Source organism: Lathyrus oleraceus, chromosome 6 (assembly GCF_024323335.1).
Source record: "Lathyrus oleraceus cultivar Zhongwan6 chromosome 6, CAAS_Psat_ZW6_1.0, whole genome shotgun sequence".
Lineage (NCBI taxonomy): Eukaryota > Viridiplantae > Streptophyta > Magnoliopsida > Fabales > Fabaceae > Lathyrus > Lathyrus oleraceus.
Window position 1 is genome coordinate 256,162,440 of NC_066584.1, and position 25,459 is coordinate 256,187,898.

General features: G+C 37.5%; 1 protein-coding gene across 1 annotated transcript; it reads right to left on the minus strand.

Annotated features, from left to right (window-relative positions):
* Nucleotides 1-1,665: 1,665 nt before the first annotated feature.
* Nucleotides 1,666-25,211, minus strand: LOC127095018 (uncharacterized). Its single transcript, XM_051033769.1, has 2 exons — nucleotides 22,512-25,211; nucleotides 1,666-1,959 (listed from the first exon to the last, which is right to left on the minus strand). Exons 1-2 carry the CDS (start codon nucleotides 25,209-25,211, stop codon nucleotides 1,666-1,668), a joined length of 2,994 nt encoding a protein of 997 aa, XP_050889726.1.
* Between the last annotated feature and the right edge of the window lie 248 nt (nucleotides 25,212-25,459).

The following is a 25,459-nucleotide window of genomic DNA, read 5'->3' on the forward strand; positions in this document are numbered from 1 at the left end:
TTAAACGCCTATAATTTCAAATAATAATAGTTGTTAGAAGATAACATCATTAGTAATTATAACATACACTAATTATGAATGAGAAATATAAAATACTTAATTTTAAATTTTCTCATATGCCTTCTTGATTATCGTTATGAATAGCATGTACATCACCTCTATCAACTTCTTCATATGAATTAAGAACTTGGGTTGCATAAGGAATGGAAGGAATATAAAAACTTTCATCATCACTAGAAGGAATGTGTTTTCCTTTGAGAATCATTGACCATCTCTTCAAAAAGTTCGCAGGGTCGGTAACATAAAAAACTTGTTTTGCTTGAGTAGCCTTGACGAATGGTTCGGTGTATAAGTTGTCTTGCCAAGGCCAACCCGTGTGAATCCTAACTCATAACTTTGTACACCATTTTTATTGGGAACCCACTTTCATTTAAATTAAGACACTTTGAAAATAACATAATCCATCTCCAAAATCTCCTCAATGACACCATAGAAAGTGGTGATTACCAAAATATGATTCTTATCTTTCGAACTAGAGAAATACATAGATTCGTCCTCAACCATAATCCCACTATTTTGCATTGTACTATGATCATCTTTAGCTTTTGTATAAAAGGAATAATTAGAACTGTCGTATGCCTTCCAACTTACCATAATATATTTTTGCATGTAGGATAACCATTTAATCATCTCGGATGCACAATCATCATTAGAAATCCTCATATTAAACCAACTTATTAATTCCTTGTTATGTCATGTCAACAAAAACTTGTCATTCATTTAGGGATATTTTTTCTTTATAACTTTTTTGTGAGTAGCTATGTAAGGTTCAACTATACTAAGATTATTCAATATATAGAAATATGCTTGAAGTACTACATCCCGATCTATTGACTTAATATTTAAACCTTGAGAACCTCAACCTTTAAATCTGCCAGCATGATGAGACTTTGGAATTTCAATGGACTCTGTTTCCGAGAAATAGTTTGAACAAAACTCAATAGATTCTTCAGTGATGTGCCTTTCAACAATCGAAACTACCGTTCGGTGAAGATTCTTCATATATACTTTAAATATATTCATGTTTCTCTCTATAATATATATCCACCTTAAATAAACTAAGCATCAATATCTGATTTCTCTGACTAGATGAACAAGTAAGTGAACCATAATGTCAAAAAATGATGGAGGAGAATACATCTCCAATTGACACAATATTATTGTAGCCCCATCTCATGTAATTTTTTGAAATCAAGAACTTTATTACATATATCATTGAAGAATAAGCACAATCTTGTTATAGTACTCTTACATTTTTTTGGAAGGATGCCACATATAGCCACTAGTTGAAGTTGTTGCATCAAGACATGACAAACATAAGATTTTAATCCAACTAACTTGAGATATTTCATTGATACAAGTTTCTTGATGTTTGAAGAGTAACCTTGGGGAACTTTTATATCATGTAAACACTCAGAAAAACGTTTTTTCCTTTTTAGATAGAGTGTGGCATGACGGAGGCAAATAAGATATTTTTTCTCTATCTTGTGGAGTCAACTGTTGTCGTATACACATCTCCATCATATCTAAACGGGGATTTTTATTATCTTTAGTCTTGCATGAAATGTTTAAAAGGTATCCTATCAAACTATCACACACATTTCTCTACACATGCATCACATCAAGACAATGTCTTGCATCGAGTGTAGACCAATATGGAAGATCAAAGAACATCGATATCTTTTTCAAAATATTTCTCTCAAGGAGACCGTCTTTTTTCTTTCCAAATACAACATTAAGGTTTTTTTTCCGTTGATAAAATTCATTTCCATTTAAATGTTTCTGAGCACTTTCAAACTTCTGCTCTCCAATAAAAGCCTTCTGCAATCTACAATAAGGATGATTGGGTTTTAGAAGTTTCTGATGCCCAAGGTAAATGGTATTTTTTCTAAATTCAAGCTAGTGCAAACATGTATCAGTTTCACATATAGGACATGATTTATGTCCTCTGACACTATATCCATCCAAATTACCATATGCATGAAATTCGTTGATTATGCAAAATAATATTGCACGCATCTTAAACGTTTTACCAGAATATGCATCATCAACATCAACACCTTTATCCCATAAAAGTTTTAAATCCATAATTAATGAACTTAGATAAACATCTATATCGTTTCTAGGTTGTCTTGGTTTAGAAATCATCATACTTAACATCACATATTTGCGCTTCATGCACAACCAAGGAGATAGATTGTAAATTATGAGAAGAACAAGCCACAAAGAATGGTTAGTGCTCAGATTACAAAAAGTTTGTTAGACGAAAGGCCTAGATATAGAGGCGGGGGGGGGGGGGGGGGGGGGGGGGGGGTTAAAATATCCCAAGTTAAAAATTTATCCGAGAATTTGGCTTAGAAAAATTTATGGCGCAGAAGCAAGTTTCAAATGTTTCCCGAATCAAAAATCGTCTAATCGAACCTACTATTGAAACGCCCAAATATGCGTAATAATTTCAATGTTATGATAATAATCCACAAGTCAATCAACAACAATTAAGCACAACTAATTTAATACTCTACAATAGTAAAACTCTATCTCTAATGATATCCACACACAAAACTAAGTCAAATAATTTGTCGAACACTTGGTGTGCGAAAAACAAACTTTGGAATTTTATATGGTGTTTTTTGTCTAAGAAATCCAATTACAACCAAATGGTTAGTGATAAATACAAAAAACACAAGATTCAAAATGTAATCAAAATTATGATCCAAACTATGTTGTTCCTGTGATCAAAGCAATCAGCCGTTTGTGAATCAAAAAATAAAAGAGATAGAGAACGATAGAGAATACACAAGAGTTTGTTTAGGAAGTTCCCCAATCGACCTCTCTATAATTGCATTTAATTAGCACAATAGGAGAATTATATTACAAGTTTAAGAACGGAATACATCGATAAGCTAGTGTATCTTCCTGGAGCTATATGTGAAGCCTTAAGGCTTTATCCATCTGTACCATTTGAGCAGAAGTGTGCATTCAAATCTAATATACTACCTAGTGGAGACCAGGTTAGGGAAAATACAAAGTTAATATATTCTTTGTATGCAATGGGAAGGATGAAAGAAATATGGGGAGAGGATTGCTTGGATTTTAAGCTAGAGAGATGAATATCAGATAGAGGACAGATTATACATGTTCCATCTTACAAGTTCATAGTATTTAATGCAGGTCCAAGAAGTTGTTTGGGAAAAGATATTAGCATAATTCAAATAAAAATGATTGCAGTTGTTATGTTATGGAAGTTTAATATAATGGTGGTGGAAGGTCAATCTATAACTCCAAGGGTTTCTATTGTCCTTCGCATGAAAGAGGGTTATAAGGCCAAAGTTAGTAAAAGACGCATATAATATAAGCATTATTATATGTAAGTGATATGCATGTTGTGTGTTTCCTTTAGTTAAATCTATATCATGTATGTCTTAGTAAAATAATGTCATGCTAATAGTACTATATATTACTATTTTCTTGTTGTGTCTTATATAACATGAATGGATTATAAGTGTAGCGAGAAATTCATGATCATCAAGCTATTGAAAAGCTAAAGATCAATTAACAATAGTTGCCACCGCGCTTTCATTGTTTCCAAGGGAAAAGGGGAAAAGTACGAACAAAACCCACAAAGTAAGAAGTTTTCAAATAAAAACTAATAAAAGTCAGAGATCACAGGTAAGGGGGTTGGTTAAACAGAGGGAAGGTGTTAGCACCCAAAATGTCCTAGGTACTCCTAGGGAGCCCTTTTTGTGTGCATATGTATTTTGTTCAAAGTGATGTTTACAAACAAATAGAATGGGGGGACGAGAAAAGAATTCATTAGTTATATTTTTTGTGTTTGACAAGACCTTCGGTCTTGTGCCTACGTACCAACATAAAAATGAGGGATCAAAACCTTATAGTTCATGCTATAAACTTCAAAATGAGTGCATTGATTTAACAAAATTTAAATTTGAAAGGCATAATGTAGCGGGGTATTCGTTACCATTAGAGATATTGACAAAATCCAAGGTAAACCATACAAGTCGAGTCGCCACCGTACTTCTATTTATCCAAAGGAATGGTTAGAAAGCAAACAAAAACCTAATAGTTTTACCAAAAAAACTAGTAAAAGAGAAACAGAGATCTGGGTAAGGGGGTTGGTTATGTAATGGGAAGGTGTTAGGCACCCAAAACATCCTAGGTACTCCTAGGGAGCCCTTTTCACACTTGTTGTAAAGGTTGTTGTTTTTTGTGAAAATTTGTTTGTGCAAACATGATTGAAGAGATGAGAGGAGAATATACAAGTTTATTTACATTTTTGTGTTTGGATGGATAAACTCATTGCCTATGTACCATCTTATAAAAAGATTAGGATCAAAACCTCGTAGTTCGGGGTAAAACTCTCAAAAATGAGTTGGTGAATTAATTGGTCCAAAAGCCTCAAGGTCTTTTGTTATCAAAGGGAGAAAACTCAACCAAACCACAAATCCACCATATGAGGATAGCTTCAACATGCTAGTGAGGGGTTAACCCTATAATAAGCATGGAAGACTCATTGTCCATCACTAAGGATATAGGTGAGTATTACATCTACCACCAAGATAACTCAAACCTAATAGCTAAAGGTTATGAAAGATTTGATTAAGGAAGTGGCCATTGGAACCACAAAAGACATTTGAATGGATTATATTTACCAATTGGAAGTATATACAAACTGGTCAAAGTTGACTTAAAGGTTCAATTCAAAATAAGTGTTATGAAAAGAAAGTTTGAAAATCAAAAGCATAAGGCTTAGGTTTCTAATAGTTGAAAAAAAAGGTTAAATGTTTGCACAAAAGGTTTTGGCTTGGGTTAGAGTGGAGGGAAGAAGAAGAATGGCTAAAGTCCTATGTAAAGCAAAAGGTAAGGGATAAGAAACAAAACCACAATGGAGTTCATCTCTTGAGATCATATTGATGATCCAAGTAGCTCCCATCCTTTGGAATAACCAATCACAATAATAGTAAGCTCAAGCAATCAAACAAGTCTCCTAAGAAAATCCCCAATATATCTTGTGTCTTTCACTTTGGATGATCATGGCAATGGTCCTCCAATTTAAGCTCTCATAGAATCCCCTAGCACAAAAGCACACACATCAAAAGTTCCATGAAGTAAATCAAGAATGGACAAGAGTGAGTTTAGAGATTTGGTCCTTCTAATCCATCTTCATCATTGAGGTCCTTTTACTCCAATTTTGCATAGGGAATGTCCTAGAAACTAAGTCCATTTTGTCCATTTTTTGCATTTGGTCCACAACAATCAAAACAAAACACAAGCACAATAGTTTATACACAATTATGTGCTCAAGTGAGCAAAAGGGAAATGACATTAACATAAACATGTGCTCAAGTGAGCAAAGAGAAAAGCAAATGAATAATATGTGCAAGAATATTAAATTGCATAAAAGTAAAGTGCAATAAGTAAATGTTAATTGTTAATAGTTAGTGTTAGTAGTTAGTGTGCCATAAGGCAAATTTAGCGCTATGTTAAGCAATCGTAATTGGACTTATGTAGAAGTCATAACTATTTGAGGCCGGTCAATAATAAGATAGGCAACAACACAAGTTAGAAGTCTTGATTAGTGAACCAAGTTCTAACAACTTACCATGCCAAAAAAAGAAAAGAGAATTGATCTTGTATTGGTTTAAGCCTTTTGCATGATTTAGAAAACAACCTATCCTTAATGGAAAGCCATTCACTTGATCAATTGATCAAGATGAATTAGATTTGAATCAAGGAAGATTAAGTCTCCCTAATCAATGCTAACTTATCAACCTTCAACTCATTGATCAAAAAGAAAGAAGAAGAAGAAGAAGGAGATGAAGAATGGATAAGGAAATGGAAAGATCAAAATGCATAAGGTCAAATAAAATGTACCAATCCATGTGTATTGACCAAATGACATTGAAGGTCAAAGTCAAACAATGAGAAATCAGAAATTAGATGAAGATTGGAGATCAAACAATAAGCAAAATATTTTTGGCATTTTTAATATTAAAATAAACTTGAATTAAAAATAAAAGAAAGGTCAAACTTCAAAATCACTTCAAATCCACCTTGAAAGGTCCAAGTGATTTATCCCAAGTTCAACAAGGTCAAACTAAGTTTGACAATTTTTTTTAGCATTTTTAAAAGTCAGAAACTATTTTTAATCAATTAAAAATGAATAAAAATAACCTAATTGAACTAAAATCTCAAATAAATCTCAAATCAATTAAAAAATTGATGAGAATATTTTTCATAGATCCATCATCATTCAAATAGGTTAGGAAAATATTTTTGTATTTTTTGAATATCAAAAACTATTAAAAATGAATTAAAAATAACTAGAAAAGAGAAAATTCACAAAAAATATCAAATGACAAAATAAAAAAAATTAAAAATCAGAAATAGAAACTAGAAATTATTTGGAGACTAATGCAATTGGTCACATAATTTTTGGACCAATAATAAAAGAGATATGAATTTTTGAAATAAAAGGAAATAGAGAAAATAAAATCAGAAAATCAAAAATGCCAAAAATCCAGAGGCGTCAGATCTGGATTCATTAATTGACGTGGCATATCTGAAGGCAAGGAGACGCGCGCATGGTGTACTTGAGTCAACAACATCACACATAGCCTTTAAAAAAGTCATAACATTGGATGCATGAGATTCAATCTGGAAACAGGAATGGACGCTCCTGATTGAATCTAGAGACCAGACGGTGGCCAGCGCCACCGTCTTCTCCGGCCAACCTCTGACCATGTCCAAAATTTGCAGAGCTTCAAATGGAAACCAAAACGCACGATCCATACATCTTTGGAAAGCTGGGATGATGTATATCATCCCTGTGCCACTCAATTCCACTCTAGATCTCTATATTGAGAGAAATCAGAGATGGAAGTTCTGTGTTGTTCATCATGAACTTAATGGATTTCAAAAATTAAATGCACAATCATGATGCCTCTATTGAGAGGACTTCAGCCAACACAAGATCCAAGCAAATAGGTCAATATATGATGAGTTTCGAAGAAAATACCAGTTGAAGAACAAACTTGAATTCTGGAGATTTGAGCTTGATTCTTTTCTTTCTTTATCAAAACAGAAGATCAATGGAATGAAAGATGAAGGTCTAGAAGCTTTAGATCCAAGGATTCAACCAGATCTAGTTGAATTTTGGATCTGAAAAAAAATGAAGAAAAGTGAAATAGCTTTGGTCAGGTTGGGGAATCACTTCAGCAGGGTTTTAGACACCTTTAGGTTCGTTTCTGATGAAGGTATGCATCTCTATTTATAGCAAAACCTGATGCAAGCAAGGTGAATTTCGTGTGCATGAAAGTTGAAGGCCTCCATGCATGGGCCTGTACAGGCGCATGGAGGGCCCAAAAGCCAATGCAAATGGATGCTGAAATGATTTGGAGAAGGTTTGAACGTGTGGTTTGCATTCCAATTGCTTGCATATGAAGTTTCACCATGTTATGCATAATTGAACCAAAAACTTCCCCTCTTCTAAAATACCAATTGCCAAATCCAAACATGATTATGTGAGTAATGGTTAGAAAGGTTTTGATGTAAGGAACAATTGTTATGTTGGGCAAAAATCCATTTGAGGTGTGGAAATTGGTGAAATTGGAGTTTAAAGTGCAAGGTGCAAAACATGTAAAGGCAAAGTTTCTAAATTTGGCCAATGTTCAAGCCCTTCTATTTTAATGATGAAAGCTTCAAATGAAAAAACCTCCAACACCCAAGTTATAGGTCTTTCCAAGACAATCAAAATGGATTTGGATTTTTGATGAAGACGTTATGGGCACTTGAAGTTGGACTTTTTTGCCTTTCAATGCATTTGGCCCAAAAGGACCTATAATGTCTTGCATTATCACATGTATTTCCTTTGAGATTTTGAAATTTTGTTCAACATAACATTTGAAGTAGACATCTTAAGCTCTCCAATTAATTTGATCCCACCTCAAAATCATAAAAAATGAATGAGTTATGTCCTTGGGAAGTTGACCCAAAATTAGGGTTTCAATCAAAATGACCTATAATGTATTGGAATGGGAGATGGCCTTCCAAGCTTCAAATCAATTTTGGATGAACCTGAAAGTTGTTCATATTGTCCTTAAGAACATTTTTGATTTTGGAACCATCTCCATTTGACCAACACATAAAAAGTTAGGTCTCAGTGCATTTCAGAATAGTCAGATGAATTGACTGATCAACTTCTCAAGTTCATGACTCATATCTTGATGAATTGATGATTGAGGACACTCAAATAAGTTCAAATATGTATGAAATTATGAATTAAATAACTTCCCTTTATTGTAATTGATCATTGGCTGAAGTTGCTTCAAGAGCAAGGCATTGTGGATGATCAGATGAACTAGGGTTTCCTTGGGGAACAAACCTCAAACCCTTTGACTTGTTTTGATCAAAATGATGAATTGAGATGCTAGGGAGGCATATTTGATGGAGGAGAGCTTTGGGAACCATTACCATGCTTGCTATCATCTCCTTTTGACCATACCAATGATTTCCTTGAAACTTTTGGCCTTGTGATTGCTCAAGCTACAAACCAAAGATGTTAGTGACATATTTTTGTGCTTTTGGTTAGTAAACAAAAATGAGAAAAGCAAATGATACACAATTCAAGCATGCTTGATGATCTTAAACCACTCACAAGAGGTCCAACCCAAAGGCAAAGGGAACTAAGATGCTTATGGTCCTTGAGGCCATGCCGATGCAATGTTATGATGCCATGAGGGATCTTAGGGACAAAATTAGGGTCTTACAGATGCCCCTATTTAAGGTCATTCTAGCCGGAGAAGTGAAGGTTAAAATCTTCGTCTCGACGGGGTAGAATGGGCTTAAATAATAACAAAGAGACGAATTTTGGTCCCTAAGAGACCTCACGATGCAGATGTATGCATGCAAATGGTAAAACTCATGTGGGGATATGTGTCCACAAAGAAGAAAAGAAATCTGGAGAAACTGACAATCCATATGAGTAAGTCATTCTATGGGACAAAGACTCTATCGGGGAGTAAAGGGTAAAAATGCGTGAGCAGGTCACAACTTAAAACTTGTTTGAGAGACACGGAGAGAATCCATGAAATAAATCAATGGAAGGACTCGAGCCGACCCAAAGATGCATGTATTGGGGAATATGCCAATACAACAAAAATTATCCACAACGGGTACTTCGGATAAAAATCCGGACTCAGGCGGGTGTCCACTTAAGGACTCAGCTGAGGAAACAACGGATGAGGTATTACCGGTTACTGGGTAAAAAGCTCAAAAAGAGATCCTGTAATCTCACCGGTATAAGGGTGAGGGAAAGACATGCTCCAGGAGAATGAATATCTAATACCGGTATAAGGGTGAGAGATATCAATCAACCAAATCATCTGAGGAAGACCTAAAAGGTAAATCTCCGCTCAGGAAAATCTGACTCCACAGGGGACAAAAAGTCATAATAGGGAGCAGAAGGAAGGAAACACCAGGGATGCCGGTTACTGGGCATATAATAGGTGACCAACCAAAGCGTGAATTGGGGAATATTCCCTAAAAAAACTCATCATCCAAAAAGAGGGCAAAAAGCAAACTCTATTATGGGATGGTCATTCGATTCCAAAACGGGATACGAATCTTACTCAACTGCGGAAGAACAGAAGGCTTCGACCAAAGAGTACATGAGATATATTATCTATTACCGTCAAAACGTAGATAATATACTGTCGCAACCTGAAAAATACAGTGCGCGAAAAAAAAACAACCGGCGAAAGAAAATGACAGAAGAGTCGCCACCGTGCGTTATTCATCCCAAAGGAGGGAAAGGAAACGCTCGAAGTAAACCTGAAAAAGGAAAGGACAAGACGGGGTCTCGCAACCAAATCTTGGGTTCGGGAGTCGGTTATACGAAGGGAAGGTATTAGCACCCCTACGCATCCGTAGTACTCTACGGGATCCGCTTGTGTAGTTCTAGTCTAAAGGGTATGGGTTTATCTAATATACTATTTACTAAAAAGGGGGTTAAAGGAAAATGACTCGCACGGATGTCGCATCCGTTGCATACGTATCTCATCTGAATATGAGAATCAGAGTCTTCGTAGCTTGGCTGACCTATGGGTTTGGGGGATTGTGTGCTCGCTAAGACATCGCGTCTTATGCCTACGTATCTCATCTGGAATGAGAATCAGAGCACGCCGTAGTTCGGCTAACTACGGGGTTATGGATAGGGTTTTGGACAAACGACGTTACTACGCAATCTACCGGATGCTCGACCTTTGGAGACTTACTCGCCTGTAGTAGAAGGAGTAAACGTGCGTTGAGGTGTTTGCGTTTTAGGAACGCTTATGCAAAAAAGGAAGTCCTAGGCGAAGGAACAGTGCTACCTTAATTGGCATGCAAACGGGAGACTGTGCGAAACCTCGCATCCTATGGGGAAACAATCACACCACACAAAACATGTATCTTAAAGTAAAATGCCACCAAGGGGCTCAAACATTTCCTCCTATTGAGGTCTTTCAGCTAAGAAAACGGTAAAATAAGGGGAAGAAGTAAAAATACCACACGGATAAAGATCCGAAGCTACAGCAATTAAAGGATAAGCAACCCTGAGATCCTTTCAAGCTAACACCATCAAAGAAAACCAATCAGTACGGGTAATCGGAATAAACCTCCGGATGGTATCCCTGCAAGAGTATGTGAGCCCTCACAAAAACTCGACAAAAAGGGTTAGGCAAACAGGATGAAATCAAAAGAAAACAATGCCATGGCGACACAAGACAGGTTAGAACAAAACAGAACAAAAAGGACGGATGCTGTCACATTCGCGACTGCATCGCCTAGCGAAAGCTTAGCGAAGCTTCGTTGCATGCTCACCTAGCGAAGCGGCTAGCGAGCGCCTGCGGGTTTTGGATTTCTCATTGATAACAGTACGATTTTAAGGACTCCAAACCCTATGGCATTCATCTCAGAAACGAAATTAATTAAACATCCAAGGCATTATTCACATATTCATACACAAATATAAACCTGTGGGCAAAACCTGATGTTACCTCATACATTCATAGTATTCAAATCCAAGGCATAAAGTAAGAGGAACAAAGGCATACCTGACGAGAGACCGGTTAAAATTGACAAACACGGCAGGATTCGCAGAGCAGCGTTAGGGTTTGCGTGAGGCGGAGTGAACTTCTCAGGGCTGCCTGAAGGTTGCTGCAGAGTAGTTCCTAGGTTTCCTTCTCTCAAGATCTTTCTCCAGTGAAACCCCAAGTGAAACTCTAAGTCTATTTCAAAGTGAATTTTCCTCTACTGAAACCTCAGTATTTATAGACTAATTCTCGTGGACTTGTGGGCTTGTGTCGCGGCGAGATTTTTCACGAGATTAAGTATTGATTGAACTTAACCCGTTTGAAAAATATTTTAAATGCAAGAGTCGCCACCGTCTTTTATTTTATCCAAAAGGAGGAAGGGAAAAATAACGATAAATCCCTTTAGAGTTACGGGTTCGGGGGTTGGTTATGCAAAGGGAAGGTATTAGCACCTACTACATCTGTGGTACTCCACAGGAACCTTTTTGCTTATGTTTATGTGAATGCTTTGCTTTTTTCGCTTTGATCGTTTGATTGGGGAGATGAGAAAAGAACTTGATTTTATTGTTTTTGGACTCGATAAAGTCGTAGACTTCATGCCTACGTATCTCCAAGGTGCAATGGAGAAATCAGAATCCACGTAGTTCTCCCAAAAGAAAAGGGGAAAGTCTGTTTTGTTGATTTTAGATTTGAACGAGCCTAAACCCTAAAGAAATAAATAAATGGGCTCATTACAGGAAAGCCCAAGAGTAAGCTTATGAGTGTGTGAAAAGGGTTTCTTAAACGGCGACCGTTGGAATCGCATCGGGTTTCTCTTTTTGGATTTTTCGATTTTTAACATAAAACGTGAACAATTAAATTAAACACACAATACAAAAAATAAAAAAAAATGCGAGAAAGTAAATTATTACAACACAGTTAGCTATGAATAGTTAGTATTACGAATAGTTAGTGGAGTTAATCGAGCTGAAACTGAAACGAAACTGAAACGAAACGGTTAGTAACAACATAAACAAATATAAAAAAACAATATAAACATTTACTTTAGACAAAATAAACATTTGATATAAATAAACATTTAATTAAAATAAATATTTAAACAAATAATTAATTTAACTAACATTTAAATAAAACATATATGCAAAATAATAATAAAAGATAAACAATATTTAGTAAACAAAAGTAATATATATATATATATATATATATATATATATATATATATATATATATATATATATATATATATATATATATTATTTTTGGTCTATTATATATTATTTGTCTAAATATATATATATATATATATTATTTTTGTCTACTATATATTTATTGTCTAAAATATAAATATATATATATATATATACATATATATATATATATATATATATATATATATATATATATATATATATATATATATATATATATTATATATATATATATATATAATTATATATATATATATATTTAGATAAATAATATATAATAGACAAAAATAATATATATATATATATATTTAGATAAATAATATATAATAGACAAAAATAATATATATATATATATATATATATATATATATATATATATATATATATATAGATAAATAATATATTAAAACACATGTCGGCAAGTCGGAACTTTGCCGATTTCAGAGATAAGTGAAGAACCTTATCTTGTGTGAAGAGGATGAACTTCTGATCGTCCAAATGATCGACCGAAAGCTGGAAACCGTCACCGACGCACTGCTGGCTACCTTCGCGAGTACCTGACTTCAACGTCACTTTTGATCGGTGAAACGACGCCGGAATGAAATGAACCTTGGATATTTGTGACCTGGACTCGACGAATTTCACGGATATGTTGTCGGTTCTGAATTTCGGTGGATAATCGGGACGATTTTGGGTTACCGAAAATGAAGAACAAGTGATGAACAAGGTGAAAGTGATGGCTTTGGAAATTTTTCTGATATTCTCTTTTTTTTCTACTGATCTTTACCGCCACTACTTTCTTACTTACTGATATCTCCCCCCTACCTTATATGTTACCACTTAATATATATATATATCATGTCCAAAAGCAACTATGGCGGTGTAAACGTAACTTAAGGTGAAGGTTTTCTACCAAAATATCTAACAAATTATAATATATAAACTTATATATTAATAATAATAATAATAATAATAATAATATAAACTATAATTAAACTAATTAAACCTAATTAATATCTAAACACAATTAAATACTAAACACAAATAATAAACGGCACACGATTAAAACACGATAAAAATCGATCGACACGAATGCGATAAAAACAATGACAATTTCACAGCAAACCAGACAAATTGATAAAAACCATTAAACCAGTAAAATCAACAACACGACACTACCGGACTCGATTAAAACACACGGCACGACACGTAATTAAATAAACAAACCTAGGCAATAATAAAATCAACACGACATCACGAAAACGCTGACAAACACAATCACAAATAATCGGACAATACGAAAACCCTAATATATTCGAAATACAGTCAAAATACTGACAAACAAACAATTAAATAGATAAAAACGCACAAAACCTAATCGAAGTGATGCCACGCACAAAAGAGATAAGCGAGATAAATACGAGGCAACGATATCGGCCAGGTTTTGCTAAAACAACGAAATACAACGCGGTAAGCAACGAAAACACACAAAACCTAATCAAACCAGTTGTCATGCGAAGTTTAAGAAATTGAGATGAATACGAGACAACGAGATTAATCAGGATATGGTCAACAAAGCCAAAGTCAAATTTTGGGGTGCGACAGATGCCCCTATTTAATTAACTTACGCCAGATAGCCGGAGGCTATCGAATGGCGTAAGGTAATTAAATATGACAAACGCCACAAAATTTGACCGCAAATGCATGTATGCATGATGCAAAAGACAGACAGACACAGAGACACAGGAGTGCAAACTCTACTGGGGAAGGACCTACACCGACTCAATGCATGAAGGTAAACATTGAGAATACTTAGCTGGGGAAGATTCACTACCTATTCATAGATGGAAAATAGGAGGAAAAGAGATATCGACTCAATGTTGACGATACATCACTATCTCATAGATGAAAGTGGGAAAAGATCAATATAACAAGAGTACTGATGTGACAGTACATTACCAACTCAAAGATGGAGGTAACAGAAAAGATGAATACCAACTCAAGGATGAAGGTATAACAAGGGCATAATAAGAACCGAACTGCGTTAACTCATGGTTGACAGCTCACTACCCACTCATTGATGAGGTAAACAGGACATGCCAACTCAAAGTTGAAGGCAAGCTTCAAAAGATTGATAATAACACTGCTAGGGAAATCAAATTCCAACTCATTGATGATGGTGTAGATGAAGAATCAGATCTAAGGATCATTGTGCAGACTTACAGTTGAATGCACACTACCAACTCATTGATGAGGTAGACAGAGAAATGCCGACTCAAAGTTGAAGGCAACCACCGATTCATTGACAAAGGTGTTTAAAAGAATTTAGAACATATTCTCCTGGAGATGTTTATCATTACCGACTCAAAGATGACGGTGGAAGGACAAAATGTACCTAACTCATAGATGAAGGTACTCCATCAACTCAAAGACGAAGATGGAATCAGAAGTTATCTGTGCAGACTCAAAGATGAAAGCACACTATCAGTTCAACAAGGATCAAACATACCCTACTCATAGATGAAGGTACTCCATCAACTCAAAGACGAAGATGGAATCATAGGAAAATGTGCGAACTCAAAGATGAATGCATACTACCAGCTCAAAGTTGCAGGTACTTCACCAACTCAAAGATGAAGGTGGAATCAAAAGGAATCTGTGCTAAACTCAAAGACGAAAGCACGCTACCAGCTCAAAGTTGCAGGTAGAACCATGGAACTTTCTGTGAGGATGTTATCAACTCATAGATGGAGATAGTAATTAATTTATCCAAGGGATAACAAAGTTTACCACTCATGGATGTAGGTAACTCAAGTTTGTAATGGCTACCAACTCAAAGATGAAGGTATAAAGGACTTGGACACAATATCTGTCATGTCTGTTTTACTGAATGAGAGTCACAAAGCCTATATTGTTGCCTTCTTTTACTGGCAATTTCTGAGCTTTATCTGGAGACACGAGGTTCAAACTAGGATAGAACTAGAATGAAACGGTCAAACAAGACTTCAACTGAAGAGGAATGAACTCATCAGGATTTACAACTGAAACAACCATCTTCCACGAGGCATAGATCTCTGTGGGGAACATGACCAATAAAAGGTATTTTGGTGCTTATGAGGATACTCTATATGGAGAGATTGACTCAACCCACAATATAAACAAGGAAACAAGGTGCATATGAATGCAAGCATGATATGTCATAGATATGCATGAATATTTAGTAATGAATGCATGATGGATAGACAAAACTAGGAATAACTGAAAATGTTAACAGCTGCATAAGGACTTGCTGGAGATTTGCACTGAGACTCGCTGGGGAGTAGTACAAAGACTTGTTGGGGAATTGGTACAAAAGCACCATATCCAGGTTTCTTTAAAAGTCTGTCTCTGCTGAGGATTCCGTAGAAGAATGGAGATGCCTTCTACTTCAAAAATGCAGGAGATTCCCTGTGGTTCTTGAATTTGTGAGGTATATGAGGATTGGACCTTTCTGAGGACTCCGCTGGGGATACAAGGTGTTATCCTCTGGAAATAAGATGATATTGTAAGAGAAGTCCTGCAATTCTTGAATTTGCTGATAATGCAGAAGGGATTATTCTTCTGGAAGACTCCGCTGGAGATAAAGTCCGTTGGGGATAGGTGGTATCTTTCCAGGGAATAAGAATATAGGGGAAATCTATCCTTGATTTTTTTGCTTTAATTATCATGGAAACTTTCTGTATCTGAAGACTCTGCAGGGGATTATGGTGTCTGATATCTGGTTACGAAATCTTTCCTCTAGGAGACTCTGCCGGGGAACAGTGATGTCTGACCTTTGAATATAAATGAGAATTCAGGAGAAATCCTGCAATTCTTGAATTTGCTTAAAATGCATAACACACTCTTCTTTTACTACAAAACATTACTGAGGAGGAGACATATCCTTCTATTGAATGGACAGAGAACAACAGGAGATTCCATGTAGTTTCTGAATATCAACTTTCTTCACTCGCTGAGGGATGGAGACCTCTGTATTACTCCTGCTCAGGGAAATCAAATCTTCCTTCTCATCCTCTGCTGGGGACATTGCTGATCCCTCCTTAATAAATTACTGGGGAAATACCTGTAGTAATCCCATAGGCCAAATCTGTAACTTAAAACCTGGATCAAAGTCTTCATGATCAATTAACCGGGGAGTCTTCATGATCAATTAACTGGGGAGTCTTCATGCCCCAAGTGAAGGGAATAAACTTCTTGAAATATTTCTTGCATGATCTCTTGAGGAAAACTAGGAAGCATAGCTGGGGATATCCAGAATCACAACCTCTGCTGGAGAAATATTACTGCCAAGACACCTGTGGAGATTTTTTCATCATATACATATAAGGATAGTAACATGAACATGTCTAGTTGGAATCACATGATTTCAGAATTACTGGGACCACATGTCTCAATCCTTTTATTGATGTCCACAAATCCAAATAAATAATCTTTATATTTTTCAAAAACTGTTTTTAATTCAAAACTTTTGTTTCAAAACATATATGTCAAAGTAAAAGAACTTTCGTAAATTGAAATGAAAATTAAGAGTGCCAAGAAATATAGAAAGGCTCAAATTGATTTGATAGGATGGTAATCAGCTAACAGCGTGATTCCATAGATCTTTACAAATTGGAAAATGGTAATTTCGTGGAAAAAGGGTACGTTGAACTACAATGACATCATTCTCTCTTCCACTTTTGACCTGTATTGCAGCCTTGAGAAAGTTGGAGAACTGTTGAAAATATTCTGATACTTCAATGATCTTATCTCTGTTATGCAGTTACTTGCCTGAAATCCCTAACTTTTGCCTAGATTGCCCTTTCGGGTTTTCAATCTACCGGGATAATATTCTCTTTGTTTTTTTATGTCTCTAATTTTTGCTTGGACCGCCCTTTCAGGTTTTCAGTCCACCGAGACGCTCATTTTTGCCTAAGCCGCCCTTTCGGGTTTTCAACTTAGCGAGCTGTTCTTTTCATTTTTTAGGCGAAGTATTTCTTGACTGCATCTGTATTCACGGGACGTGGAAGCTCTTCACCATCCATGTTTGTAAGAATTAAAGCACCGCCTGAGAAGGCTTTCTTGACAACATAGGGTCCTTCATAGTTAGGAGTCCACTTGCCCCTAGAATCATTGTGAAATAGTATCATCTTCTTGAGCACAAGGTCACCCTCTTTGAATTCTCTCGGCTTAACCTTCCTATCAAATGCCTGCTTCATTCTCTTTTGATATAACTGTCCATGGCACAAGGCAGTCATTCTTTTTTCTTCAATCAAATTCAACTGATCGTATCTGCTTTGACACCATTCAGCCTCTGACAACTGAGTTTCCATTAGTATCCTCATTGATGGAATTTCAACCTCTATCGGTAACACAGCTTCCATACCGTATACAAGTGAAAATGGGGTTTCCCCAGTTGAAGTACGGACTGATGTTCTATATCCGTGTAGTGCAAAAGGCAGCATTTCATGCCAATCTTTGTAGGTAACAACCATATTTTGAATGATCTTCTTGATATTCTCATTTGCAACTTCAACTGCCTCATTCATCTTGGGACGGTAAGGAGAAGAGTTGTGATGCTCGATCCTGAAACTTTCACATAATTCATCCATCATTTTGTTGTTCAGATTGGAGCCATTGTCAGTGATGATCTTGTTTGGAATGCCATATCGGCAAATGAGATTATTTTTGATGAATCTGACCACCACTTGCTTTGTCACCTTTGCATACGAAGCTGCTTCCACCCATTTGGTGAAGTAATCAATTGCCACGAGAATGAAACGGTGTCCGTTGGAAGCTTTGGGTTCAATCATACCGATCATGTCAATGCCCCACATTGAGAATGGCCAAGGAGCAGAAATCACATTCAAAAAGGTTGGTGGTACATGAACCTTATCAGCGTAGATCTGACATTTGTGACACTTCTTTACAAATTTGTAGCAATCTGATTCCATGGTCAACCAGTAGTAACCAGCTCTCAACATCTTTCTTGACATAGAGTGGCCGTTTGCATGAGTACCAAAGGACCCTTCGTGAACTTCTTTCATCAACATTTCTGCTTCCTTTTTGTCAACACATCTGAGTAAGACCATGTCATAATTCCTTTTATAGAGCACATTCTGATTAAGGAAGAAACTGCCTGACAATCTTCTCAAAGTCTTTTTATCTTTTTCTGTTGCTCCAAGAGGATACTCCTGAGTCTGAAGGAAATGCTTGATATCGTGGTACCATGGTTTATCATCAAAACTGGCCTCAGCTGTAAACACATGTGCTGGTCTATCAAGTCGCTTGATCACAATTCTGGGTACTTCGTTTGGAAAACCCACTTGATACATTGAAGACAACGTAGCTAGAGCATCCGCCATATGATTCTCATCCCGAGGAATGTGATGCAATTCAACCTTGGTGAAGAAAGTCAACAATCTTCTTGCATAGTCTTTGTATGGGATCAAGCCAGGGTGGCGTGTTTCCCATTCTCCTTTGATCTGATCGATAACTAACGCTGAGGCTGAGTCACCATAAACAGTAAGATTTTTGATGCGGAGGTCAATGGCTTCTTCAAGACCCATGATACAGGCTTCATATTTAGCAATGTTGTTTGTACATTCAAAGCAAATTCTTGCCGTGAAAGGAATATGAGAACCTTCTGGAGTGATAATGACTGCACCTACTCCATGTCCATAAACGTTGGAAGCTCCATCAAATATTAAACCCCATTGAGAATCTGGTTCAGGTCCTTCTTCAGGAAGTGGCTCTTTACAATCTCTGGATTTTAGGAACATGACATCTTCATCAGGAAACTCATCCTCATTATCATCGTGATCTTCAACGGGTTGGTGAGCAAGGTACTCAGCCAACACACTGCTCTTGATAGCTTTCTGGGTATGATACTCAATGTCGTATTCTGATAACAGCATCTGCCATCTTGCAATCTTACCAGTGAGTGCAGGCTTCTCAAAAATGTACTTGATTGGATCCATTTTGGATATCAACCAAGTGGTGTGACTTAACATATATGAAGGAGAATTGCGACCCAAAGCGCAGCGGAAATTAAAATTTTCTCCTTTAGAGATCCTTACGAATGGTCATGATCAGTGATAGAATATTTACCTCTTGTGACGGTTGAAACCTTTGGTGCAGATCTCTTGTGACGATCAAAACCTTTGATGCAAATCCACGAAGCGATCACGAACGTTGAACGATGACAACGTCTCTACTCAGTCCACACGAACGGGTTCCTTCAATCTCAGTGCTAGCTGGTACGAATGAAGGCTTTGAGTGAGAGAGAGAGAGTGATAGAAAACGAAAATAATGCAACCGCAAATTTTTGCTTCTGCACAAGGGTTCTATTTATAGAACCACTTGTGTGGGCTTCAAGCTAAAAGCCCACTTAAGTGTATTTTGGCCCATATCTTATAATATGCCCAAAATCACTTAAGCCCATGGTACCTTACCATATTTCGTATTCTACTCAAGTACACCGTACCTTACGATGCTCTATAACTCACTTAAGGGCACCGTACCTTACGGTACTCCTTAGTTACTCTATCTCTCATCAATCCGTCCTTTGTGTGTGACCCTGTAGGTTTTCGTGACGTTGGCAATTATATTAAATCACGCATTTAACATAATAAACAGTGAGCGGTATCTAGCAACACATCACTGCTACCCAAGACACGAAAATGTCAAGTGATCTGACAATTCCTTCTGTGATAATAATTATGTGTATAATTACCCTTTTGCCTTTATGTCTATATTGAACACAAGGCATAGACCGTGTCATCCTTGTCCAGTTCAATATTGGGCCCATAGACATTTATCCTGTTATGCAGGATGGGCAAATTCCATCTAGGTCACTCATGTCCCTCAGCATGCTTTGTGGAGTACCCATCAACTGTCTTTATGGTTATCCAGTTACGAACAACGTTGGATCAGCAATAAAGCACTCGACTCTACATCTAGGGTCCATAGTGGTTTCAGGTCGAAGAGTGGAACACACTATTATCACCATGAGAATAACTTATGACACCTTGCATAACTTTCTATATAGTATTCTCATAGCGGGTCAATCCGGTATAAATATTACTCCTAATATTCATATCTATGTTTAAGACTTGATAACTCTTTATCCATGATCCATGAGATATGATCATCAGTCTACAAACATAATAGTCTTAATGCTTTAATGTTATCCCACTTCACACTAAAGCTCGACTACGGATACTTTAGGAATAGTGTCCTTATGTTTAATGTGTTCTCATGATTAAGTCACACTTAATACATTAAACGGACTATCTATTCCAGGGACTTTATTAATCAACCATAATAAAGAGAATGCCTTTTATTATTCGATACAAGTACCAAAATGTATTGGCCTCTAGGGCTTACACCAACAATATACTGCCTCAATCTCTTAGCAGCCCAAGCCAATGCACAACATGTCTTCTCGAGTAAGGAGTATCGTGATTCACAGTCAGTAAATTTCTTGCTTAAGTAGTAAATGGCATGCTCTTTCTTTCCAGTTTCGTCTTGTTGACCCAGAATACAACCCATAGAATTCTCAAGCACTGTCAAATACATAACCAACGGTCTTCCAGCAACAGGTGGTAACAAGATAGGAGGCTCCATGAGGTTCTCTTTGATACTGTCAAATGCTTTCTGACAATCCTCTGTCCAAACACAATTCTGACTCTTTCTCAGCAATTTGAAGATAGGTTCACAAGTGGCAGTCATGTGAGAAATAAACCTGGATATGTAATTCAATCGTCCTAGAAAACCTCTCACTTGCCTTTCTGTTTTTGGTGCGGGCATCTCTTAGATAGCTTTTACTTTATCTGGATCAACTTCAATGCCTTTTTGGCTGACAATGAAGCCCAAGAGTTTACCTGACCTGACGCCAAATGTGCATTTGTTCGGATTGAGGCGAAGACGGAACTTCCTCAATCGTTGAAACAGCTTCAATAGATCTACTAAGTGACCTTCTTCTGAACGAGACTTCGCGATCATGTCATCCACATAAACCTCAATCTCTTTGTGCATCATGTCGTGAAAGAGCGTTGTCATGGCTCGCTGGTAAGTAGCACCTGCGTTCTTCAACCCAAACGACATTACTTGATAACAGAATGTTCCCCATGGTGTTATGAAGGTAGTTTTTTCCATGTCTTCGGGAGCCATTTTGATCTGGTTATACCCGGAGAATCCGTCCATGAAGGAGAATATGTCAAACTTTGCTGTATTGTCTACCAACATGTCAATGTGAGGCAGGGGGAAATCATCCTTTGGGCTTGCTCTATTTAAGTCACGATAGTCGACACACATTTGTACCTTCCCGTCCTTCTTAGGAACTGGCACAATATTTGCTATCCACTCTGGATACACTGAAGTGGCAAGACAACCAACATCTATTTGCTTCAGAACTTCTTCTTTAATCTTAAAGGCCATATCTGGATGTGTTCTTCTTAATTTCTGTTTGACCGGTGGACATTCTGGCTTCAAAGGTAGCTTGTGCTCTACGATGTCAGTGTCGAGACCAGGCATATCTTATTAAGACCAAGCAAACACATCTACATACTCTTTCAACAGGCTGATCAATCGCTCCTTGACCTGTGGGGATAACAATGCTCCAATTTTGACTTCTTTCACATTTTCTTCCGAACCCAAGTTGATTGTTTCCAAAGGTTCCTTGTATGGCTGAATAGTGTCTTCTTCATTTTCAAGCTGGCGGGCGACCTCTTCCGGAATCTCATCCCACTCTTCCTCTTCAGCTTCGAATACAGAATGTTCAAAGTTGGGAGAGGGCATGATGTCATTGTGTTCAACGGGTTTAAGTAACCTGCACAAACAATTGTTTTTAGAGGACTGACCATGACATGCAAAAATGTGTTCTTTTTAAGGTTTTTTTTTTTGTTACCATTTTCCGAAAAGGCTGAAAAGATAAAAAGACACAAGTGTATGAGAACACAAAAGATCTTTTTCATTGATAGTACGTTTTTGACAAAAGTGCCCATTTTACAAAATTAATGCTTCGCGCTTTGGGCTAAAGCGGAAGATTTTTGAAAACTGACGAGCTTAATTACTTTGATATGTGGACACAATGTGGGATGTCAACTGCGGTCCAGTTCTTCATAACTACTCCTGGTGTCACAAATCTGGGGCCTTCGTCTTCTGTCTTTTTCTCAAAATTATCCTCTTCAACTGCTACCATGTTGATAAACCCACCGCTGTGAAAGATATCTTTGAAAGATCGCACCACTGAAGTCTGCACTTGTTTTCCACCAACAAAGCCTAATCCTGTATGGTTAACGTTTTCTGGCAACTCTATCACCTTGCCCCATATTTCTGTAGGACCTGTCTTGACAATCTGCTGGGCGTCTTTGAATGACGCGATTGAACCTTCACTTTTCTTGTGATCATCAATGGTCAGGGTCTGAAATGGAGTTTCAACAGCCGTCTCATCTACTTCTATCACACTAAACGATGAAAGGTGGCTAATCAGCATAGCCTGCTCCCCATTAACCGTCACTATTTGCCCATTCTTGACAAACTTTAACTTTTGGTGTAACGTGGATGTAATGGCACCCGCCTCATGAATCCATGGGCGTCCGAGTAGACAGCTATAAGCTGGCACTATGTCCATAACCTGGAAAGTGATCTGGAATACGTGTGGTCCAATACCAATAGGCAAATCAACTTCTCCAATGACTGTTTTTCTTGATCCATCGAACGCTTTCACAATAATTCCACTGTGCCGCATTTGCCCCCCTTTGTACTTTAGCTTCAACAAGGTAGACTTGGGCATGACATTTAGAGATGAACCGGTGTCAATTAGGATATTAGACAAAGAATCCCCTTGACAATTGGCTGAGATATGGAGAGCGAAGTTGTGATTCTTTCCTTCTTCTGGCAGTTCTTCATCACAAAAGCCTAAGCCATTGCACGAAGTGATGCTGCCTACAACATTATTGAACTGCTCTGCTGTTATATCCTGTTCTACAAAGGCTTGATCAAGCACCTTCAGTAGTGCTTCTCTGTGGACAGCTGAGTTCAATAATAAGGACAGGATCGAGATTTTTGATGGTGTCTGTAGCAACTGATCTACCACTTTGTAGTCACTGAGCTTGATAATTCTGAGTAGTTCATCTGTTTCTTTGTCAAGGGTTGAATTGCTTGTTTGCCCTTCTGCTTCTCTTGTCACTGGTACCACGACTACTGGATCTTTCTCAACATTTCTACTTGGGATAACCGGCGGAGCGAACACGCGGCCACTGCGCGTCATTCGGCTATTTGCTGCGATATTGGTAACTGAGGCTAAGGTTTTAATCTCGACCTCTTTACCGTTCTCAATAATAGTTGCTGCATAGCGGTAGGGGACCGCTTTATCTGAAGTGTAAGGCATTGAGCCCGGAGGGCAAATCACCACCGGCTCCCTCGGATGATAAGCTATCTCTACTTTCTCTAGAATGTTGAAGCAAGGAATGATGACATTCACTTCTTGTTCTTGTGATTCTGGAGAACTCACTTGTCTAGAAATCTGAATCAAACCCTGATCAAGGACGCCTTGCAAATCATCTTGAATCTTCCTACAACCTCTTGAATTGACTGAACATGTACCACAGATCTGGTGGTCATGTTGGAATAGACCATGAGCACATAAAACAGAATGAATTTCAACCAAAGACCGCCGAATCTCCTCTATCTTCGTAACACGTTGTTCATTGAGACAAACTTCTATATTGTTCACTGATGAAGGACCATGACTTGGCACTGGATTGTCCTTCACATTTGGACCCATGTTCTTGAAGGTCAGGATACCTGCTCTTGTCAACTTCTGTACTTCCAACTTTAAAGCAAAACAGTTGTCTAAGTCATGACCTGGAGCATTCTGATGAAAGGGACAAGATACCTCTGGCTTGTACCACCAAGGTAGCACTTCTGGTACAAGAGGTCGTGGTCGTGGTTGCACAAGGTTTTTAGTGATCAAAGCTGGATACAATTCTGCATATGACATTGGAATTGGATCAAAATTGGTTCTTCTTTGCTGCTGTGGTGGACGTTGTTGTAACTGATGTTGATGTTGTTGAGGTTGATGTTGTTGCTGATACTGAGTATTCTGTTGGAAGCGGTTGGTACGCTGCTGAGGGTATTGGACTTGAACTGGAGCGGAAGTGATTACTGGAGTCACGGCTGCTATATGTTGGTGTTGGGAATGGTAAGGATAATTGATCCTTCTTGGATGATTATAGGACACAACATTAGTTTCTTGTTCCTTCTTTTTCATAAAACCGCCGTACCTCTTTGCCCCGCTTGAAGATGAACTTCCTTCTCTGACTAGACGCCCTTCTCGAACCGCTTCCTCTAAACGGACTCCCATGTTTACCATGTCAGTAAAGTCTGTAGGAGCGCTTGCAATCATCCTCTCGTAATAAAAAGTATCAAGAGTCTTTAAGAACACTTTCGTTATCTCCTTTTCTTCCATAGGTGGAACAACCTGTGCTGCAATTTCGCGCCACCTTTGCGCGTATTCACGGAATGTCTCCTTTTCTCTTTGTTGCATGGACCTCAAGTGATCTCGGTCTGGCACATTATCAAGGTTGTATTTGTAATGTTTGATAAAGGCCTCGCCTAAATCGTTGAAAGTCTTGATCTGAGAACTGTCTAATCCCATATACCAGCGTAAAGCTGCACCGGTAAGGCTGTCTTGAAAACAATGAATGAGCATCCTTTGGTCGTTGGTGTACATTGACATCTTTCGCACGTATATAACCAAATGGGTCTGTGGACAAGAACTTCCTTTGTACTTTTCAAATTCTGGTAGTTTAAATTTTGCTGGCATCCTTACGTCTGGAACCAAACACACATCATTTACATCTCTGCCAAACAGTTCTTTCCCACGAAGAGCTTTTATCTCTTTTTGTAATTCCGCAAACTGATCCTGGAAATCATCCATTCTATCATTGAGACCAGGATCCTCACTTGGGGTAGGGCCGTGATAGACAGGTTCTCCTAGGTGAGGAGTATAGTGAACAACGGGAGGCACATTAGTGAAGACAGGAGCATTTGGTGGAACGAACTCTTGTTGAT

Excerpts from the sequence above, each read along its gene's own strand:
- LOC127095018 (XM_051033769.1), bottom strand. The coding sequence starts at position 25,211 with ATGCCAGCAAAATTTAAACTACCAGAATTTGAAAAGTACAAAGGAAGT. Across the intron at positions 1,960-22,511 it reads CCAGATTTGTGACACCAGGA|CTTGAATTTAGAAAAAATAC; the intron begins GTAGTTATGAAG and ends TGTTTGCACTAG.